General features: G+C 35.2%; 1 protein-coding gene across 1 annotated transcript; it reads right to left on the bottom strand.

Annotated features, from left to right (window-relative positions):
• Nucleotides 1-3,641: 3,641 nt before the first annotated feature.
• On the bottom strand, nt 3,642-7,255 carry LOC681325 (hypothetical protein). The gene is made up of 2 exons (NM_001109439.1): nt 7,156-7,255; nt 3,642-6,258 (listed from the first exon to the last, which is right to left on the bottom strand). Exon 2 carries the CDS (start codon nt 6,216-6,218, stop codon nt 5,307-5,309), a length of 912 nt encoding a protein of 303 aa, NP_001102909.1. The 5' UTR covers nt 6,219-6,258; nt 7,156-7,255; the 3' UTR covers nt 3,642-5,306.
• Nucleotides 7,256-7,402: the final 147 nt, after the last annotated feature.

Raw genomic sequence — 7,402 nt, 5'->3', positions numbered from 1 at the left:
GTCAGACCCATTACAGTAAGAACTCTCAGCTACCTATCCAGCACCATGTCTACAGGTGTGCAATCATGTTTCCATGATGACAATGAACTAAATCTCTGAAAGTATAAACAAGCCTCAATTAAATGCTTTCCCTTATAAGTGTTATGATGGTCATGCTGTCTCTTCAAAGCAACACCTAGGGATCCAGCCTATATATCTATATCTATATCTATATCTATATCTATATCTATATCTATATATATATATATATATATATATATATATATATATATATATATACAGCCACCAAAACTAGATAATATTAATGAAGCCAAGAAGTGCATGCTGATAGGAGTCTGATATAGCTGTCTCCTGAAAGGCTCTGCCAGAGCATGACAAATATAGAGGCAGATGCTCACAGACAACCAGTGGACTGAGAACAGGATCCCCGATGGAGGAGTTAGAAAAAGGGCTGAGGTAATGAGAGGGTTTGCAACCCCATAGGAAGAACAACAATGTCAACCAACCAGAACCTCTATAGATCCCAGGGACTAAACCACCAACCGAAGAGTTCACATGGAGGAACCCATGGTCCAGCCTCATGTGTAGCAGAGGATGGGCCTTGTTGGGCATCAGTGGGAGGAGAAGCCTTTGGTCCTGTGAAGGCTCAATGCCCCATTATTGGAGAATGCCAGGGCCAGGAGGCAGGAGGAAGTGGGTAGGTGGGTGGGGGAACACCCTCATGGAGGCAGGGGTTTGGGGATGGAATGTGGGTTTTCTGGAGGGGAAAGCAGGAAAGGGGATAACATTAAAGAGGAACACTCCTCCATTATTGGTGGGATTACAAGCTGGTACAACCACTCTGGAAATCAGTCTGGAGATTTCCGAGAAAATTGAATATAGTACTAACTGAAGACCCAGCTATACCACTCCTGAGCATATACCCAAAACATGCTCCAACATATAACAAGGACACATGCTCCACTATGTTCACAGCAGCCTTATTTATAATAGCTAGAAGCTGGAAAGAGCCCAGATGCCCTTCAACAGAGGAGTGGATACAGAAAATGTGGTACATCTACACAATGGAGTACTATTCAGGTATCAAAAATAATGACTTCATGAAATTCATAGGCAAATGGATGGAACTAAAAATTGTCATCCTGAGTGAGGTAACCCAATCACAAAAAACACACACATGGTATGCACTCACTGATAATTGGATATTAGCCCAAAAGCTAGAATTACCCAAGATAAAATCTACAGATCACATGATGCTCAAGAAGAAGGACAACCAACGTGCAGATGTTTCAGTCCTTCTTAAAAGGGGGAATAAAAATATCCATAGGAGGAAATATGGAGACAAAGTTTGGAGAAGAGGCTGAAGGAATGGCCCTTCAGAGCCTGCCACACCTGGGGATCCAGTCCATATATATACAGTCACCAAAACTAGACAATATTGAGGAAGCCAAGAAGTATATGCTGACAAGAGCCTGATATAACTGTCTCCTGAGAGGCTCAGCCAGAGCATGACAAATACCAAGGTGAATGCTAGCAGCAAACCATTGAACTGAGAATGGGGTCCCCACTGGAGGAGTTAAAGAAAGGGTTGAAGGAGCTAAAGGGGCTTGCAACTCCATAAGTACAGCAATACCAACCAACTAGATCTCCCAGGGATTAAACCACTACCCAAAGAGTACACATGGACAGACCCATGGCTCCAGCTGCATATGTAGCAGAGGACGTCCTTTTGGGCATCAATTGGAGGAGAAGCCCTTGGTCCTGCCAAGGCTGGAACCAGTGTAGGGGAATGTCAGGGGGGAGGGGGAAAGTGGCGTGGCTCAGGAGGGGGAACCACCCTTATAGAAGAAGGGGATGGGATGGTAAACCAGTAAAGGGAATAACATTCAAAAATGTAAATAAATAATATCCAATAAAAATGAAATGTAAATAAAAATATCCTATAAAAAAGAATTATAAATAAAGAATATATCCAATAAAAAAAGGAAAAGAACCACAGAAGTCCCTAGGAGTCTGATATTTTCCTTTAACTTTTTCAAATCTACTCAAAGTCTGTTTACTAGAAATTTGACCCATTTACAACGATACTGGAGACTTAGATTTCAGCCTATTCATGAATGTCAGGAACTCTCAAATAAAAACAAAGTTACTGACAATTTATGCTTCACTTAATAAACTACCTTAAGTTAATTTGAGGAAGTGAAAGCAAGAACTGTATCATATGTCTATGAGCTACCAGTTTCTCGGCTCTAAGGAGAAATTACAGAATGGTTGAAGAACCTAACTGTTCATAACAATGATTCAATACTTTTGAAGGTGAAGTCTGTATACCTTGATTTAGATCTCATCATTTGAAATATGTTATTGGGAATAACTATTTAAAGACTGTTTTGTAAATTTGTGATGTGATCTTGTACATTTACAACTACTAAACAAAGACATAATAAGACCATTTTGGAGCTAGAGATTTGACTTGTTGGAAGAGATCTTGCCTAGTGTAATGACGCCTATGTACAAATACACAAACACAAAAACAAAAAGACACTTTCTGTTCGCCCTAGAGGAAAAGCACACAGTGATATGATTGGGGACCTAAAGTTCTAAACTATCTGTGGGCACTTTTAAGATGATAATTATATCGGTTTTAATATATTGATAAGTTTATAGCCAATACTTCTCTGTCATTTTATTTACAAATAATGTTTCTATTTTCATAGTTTTCACACATATATGAGCTATTAAATACTTTGTTATTTATCTAGCTGATTTCTTTCTGTCCTGTTTTAACTAAAAACAATTGTGGACCTAACTGAACAATTACTTCAGTTTATTCTACCATAATAATTCTTATCAAACCAGTCTTTCATTCTTCATCCAAGCACACATGTAGTAATCCTACATTAACTGAATCAACCGTTTCAATGTTAGATTCGGTCTTAGAATCCTCAGGGAGACTAGCTTCTTTGGAAAACTAACCAATGAAAAGGATCAAATCTGAAAATTTCAATAATCTGGGATATACTGTGTCCCCTCGTGGTCACTGTTCCAGAGATTCCTGTCAAAAATGTTACCCAAGACTAGGTAAAGCCTTTTCTGGGCCCTACAATTGGTAGCTGCAATCCAAAGATGAATATAAATTGTACTGACCTATATAAGCACATAACAACAATGTACTAAAAATATTTTTTCATTAATTAATTTATTTATTCACTTTACATCTAGATCTCAACCCCCCATTCCCCATCTCCTCTCAGTTCCACACTTATAAATCCCTCCCCCCATTACCTCTTCACCTTCTCCTTAGAGAAGGAGAAGCCCACTCATGGATACCACCCCACCCTGGCACATCCAGTCTCAGAACAATAAAGTACATTCTCTCCCACTGAGGCCCAACCAGGCAGTTTAGTAGGAATATTTCTTAACTTTGTAAAGTTATTCCCTGTCAAGAAACATGATGACCATCCCTATCTGTTGACTCACTAATACTTCCAATTTCCATAAAAAACTAATATTTTCTGCACCTGGAATAATGAGACAGATATTAATTATCCCAAATGAAGAGTGTTGTCATATATGGGATACTCATAATGAAAAATAATATGAAGACTATTTAAATCCAAACTATGTAAAATCACATCCATATATGAATATTTTATTCCAATACTGAAGTAAGCAGGTATGAGGTCACAATAAAGCAGCACACAAAATATACCATCTTTATTTAATTATTGCATTAATTTTAGGCCATTTTAATCAGGTGACAGCATATAATATGTATTTTGATGAAATGGAAGAATAAGCATAGAAAAGTGTAATTTTTTAGCTGAAGCTACAAATGCAGTATCAAATTTGATATTAGCTAAACATTATTGTTTTATATAGTACGACATAACCTCAATACCATGGATATATCTGCTATATAAAGAAAGTATTAATACACATTACTATGCTTAAGAAAATTACCCACAAGAATGCTGTATAAATATATTTCATTAAATTTTTAAAGTACAAACTTTAATAAAATGTATTTTCATGTGGATAATCTGCATTGAAATATTAAAATCAAACAAAGCACCAGACAATATACACTATATTTTCAGTCTCTACATGACAGTAAATCAGTTTTCCAAAAACTGTTGCCCATTGTCTTTTCAGAATCAAACATCTGAATGATTGAAACTGATTGAACAAATATGACAGATGATGAGGAGTGAGGGAGAGAAAAAGTAAGGTATTCGAAGTAGTTCAAGTTATGGGACTGAAGGAAAATGTGTGATTTAAAAAATCACAAGTTATGAGGACATTGAACTGGTTCATTCTATAGAACTTAATAAAGAACAAGGACTTATTCTGAAGACATTGTTAATAATAAACTTATTAAATATTATATATTCAAAAGAAGTTTATAACAGAAGCACTGTGTTTACAAGAAATGATCATTTCACTATTCATAGGAATAATGTGAGTGTTTAGTCATGAGGTCTTGTTTCCAATTTGGCAATAGAATATAACATTTTTAAATGTGTATTAGGTTAATTTACTTTAAATTTCAAACTTTATACATTTTATTTTATTTTACATTAAGATCATGATTATAGAGAATCTAAATAATGTAAAACATTGCCAAGAGAATCTCAGAAGTAGATGATGGTTTGCTATATACACTTTAGTCACTCAACCTGTGCAGCTTCCCTCCTCTCAGATTCAAAAACAACCAGGAGTAAAACAGTAATATAAAAAATGTAATTCTTGTGTCAGTAGAGTTTAAAATAAAATAAAGTTTAATTCAAATGGAACCAACTAAATTTTCTATTTTTGTTTAATCTTTCCATCAAACTCTCTTACAAATATCAGATAAATTGTATTTTTTCTATAGCATCTTCAAATCTACATACAAAAATAGTATATGCACATGCAAAAAAATTCTCCCAGGATATCCTAGTTGTCAGTGTAAATGGTCATGTGTACCATAAATAAGAGGATGATTATTGAAACATTGATCATATGCCTCTAAAAAGATTTTGATACAGCTCCATTGTCATAAACAAAACTTAGTGACAATATGTACATACAGAGCATACTAACTCAAGTGTGGAAACTACTAAAGGGGTCAAAAAAGAAAGAAAACATAAGTGGTCACAAAACATATTTATTGTACTTATCTCTTATAAGAATTCAAATGAAACAAAATAATTTTTCAAAAAAATAACACCACCACAAAGGAAACTTTGAGACCTAAAGAGTTAGAGAACACAATTGTTATTGTAGTTTCTAATTCAATCTTTAGTTGATTCCCTTTATAGATGTCATACAAATTCCCGAATAGCCTGGTTTGATATTTGTAAGTTAGGGGTGCTTAATTCCGTACTGTTTCCGTGGGAAACATTGCAAAGATTATATAGTGCTAAAGAGTGAAGAAGGGCTTCTCGGGCTTTGGATGGCTCTATGTTCTGCTCTTGAGAAATCTGAAGGCTAATTTGATTCACATTGTTCATTAATATGCTAGAAGCCATGAGGTTGGTTATAGAGAGGCACCTGGTAAGATTTTCTTCCAGAAACTGTTTATAGAGTTCATCCACCTTTCTTTCCATATAATTATTAAGCATAGAATTAGAGAGAGGTTGCTTATGTAATAGCATGCTTTTTTCTCGAATTTCATCACCATTGACTACTTTTGAGTTAGATGTTTTCTCTAGAGGTTCAATTTTAGCAGAGTGTCCCAATGGTATGTCCACGGAAAGTAAAAGAGGACCATTGCAAACATCATCATGTATGTGTTCCACAAAGCAGCCGGAATCGTACATGTTTCTAATATGGTCACCTCCTATCTGTAGGTCAGGGTAATTCTGGCAAATACTTGTACATGACCAGGATCGATATAAATCCAGTTGTGTTTCATCATGTCCCCTCTTTGGAATGGGCAGTGCAACAGATACATTTCCTGGAAGAGCTGTACTTTTGCATTTTGCAACAGTTAGATCATCCACACATTTCATTTGTGATGTATCATTGTCTTGTTCAGTTAGACTTCCTTCTATAACTTTCTCTTGACTTCCAGTCTTTAAAAGGGGAAGTGAATTGTCCTGTGTATCTAAAAGCTTATTTTCCCAATTTTCCTTTTTGTCATTTGGCGTCTTCTTGCATCGTAGTGGTTTGTAAAGTTTTGCATGTTTCTGTTCTTTGTAGAAGAATTCAGTTAGGAAGGCTTCTCCAAGCATTTTTCTGAGACAAGTTATAAAATATGAGTGAAAGATATTCCTAAAACATAAAATAACTTATTAGGGCAATGGAATATAAAATTTTCTCTGACATAAACCATGTTTTAGGGAATAACTGTTGCTTACAAAACAAAGAATGAAACTAGAAATATTTTGATTCCTTTTACCACTGTTCAGCAATGAAGAATTTATTTATATCTGGCTCTCAACTTTCTCAACAGTTAAATTATAATAATACCCTGTTCCATTTTTATTGGGCTACTGTGAGTATATCACATAGGATCCATGCACGTGTTTAAAATTTTGCAAAGTCCAGGAACATGTATAATGCTATATTGAGCTGGTGAATTTGTTAGTATTTATTTAGAAATTACTAAACTTTCTTGCCTTTTATTATCCAAAAGTGAACTGAAAATAAAACTTAAACCTATTGAAATTTTTCTGAACTAAATTATAATCATAGCTATCTGTTTTTCAATAATGTAGGTCTCTGCTTTTTCTTTCTCCTTTCTTCTTAATTTTTTTTCTTTTTCTTCTTTTGAACTCAAAGCTTCCTTCCTCATTTGCTGTTTCATGCTTCTACATCATTTATTAACACAATTCTAAGAGTTTCAAATTTCCCTGTGAAATCTAGGTAAAAAAACAGGCATGATGCTTCACTCCTGTAATTCCAGCATTCAGCAGACTGAGTGAATAGTGTCTTAAATTCAAGGTCGGCATGGGCTAAATGGCAAAACCTGCCTTTTAAATGGCAAAATTGAATGTCAACTCTATAAGAATGAAAAAGGTCAGTGGCCTTCATTCCAGATAAAGCTTTCATCTCATAGATCTATGTTATATATTATATGTGTTTCCATGAAGTTTATCTATGTTATTATTTGAACGAATTTGAGAAGAAAATGAAACACAAATAAAGCAAGTAAGAGTTCAGACTTACGTTTTCCAAATATCAGGATACCTAAGGATTTGGTCCTCTGAGATGCCAACAGTCCAAATTCAGAGATAGTCCTTTCTGTCTGGTTTGCTTCTCAGTGTCTGCGCACATCTTACAAAGGATGGCAGCTTTAATCATATAAATTGGTTCTGCTTTCCGTTATTACCCCAGGACTGAAACCCTAATAGGAAAATGATGTGGGCTGGTCACATGTGTGGTATGGTAATGACCATGTACCAAAAGAGGATCT

Source organism: Rattus norvegicus, chromosome X (genome assembly GCF_036323735.1).
Source record: "Rattus norvegicus strain BN/NHsdMcwi chromosome X, GRCr8, whole genome shotgun sequence".
Classification (NCBI taxonomy): domain Eukaryota; kingdom Metazoa; phylum Chordata; class Mammalia; order Rodentia; family Muridae; genus Rattus; species Rattus norvegicus.
Note: the sequence above shows the minus strand (reverse complement) of the source record. Positions and strands in the feature narration are given on the sequence as shown.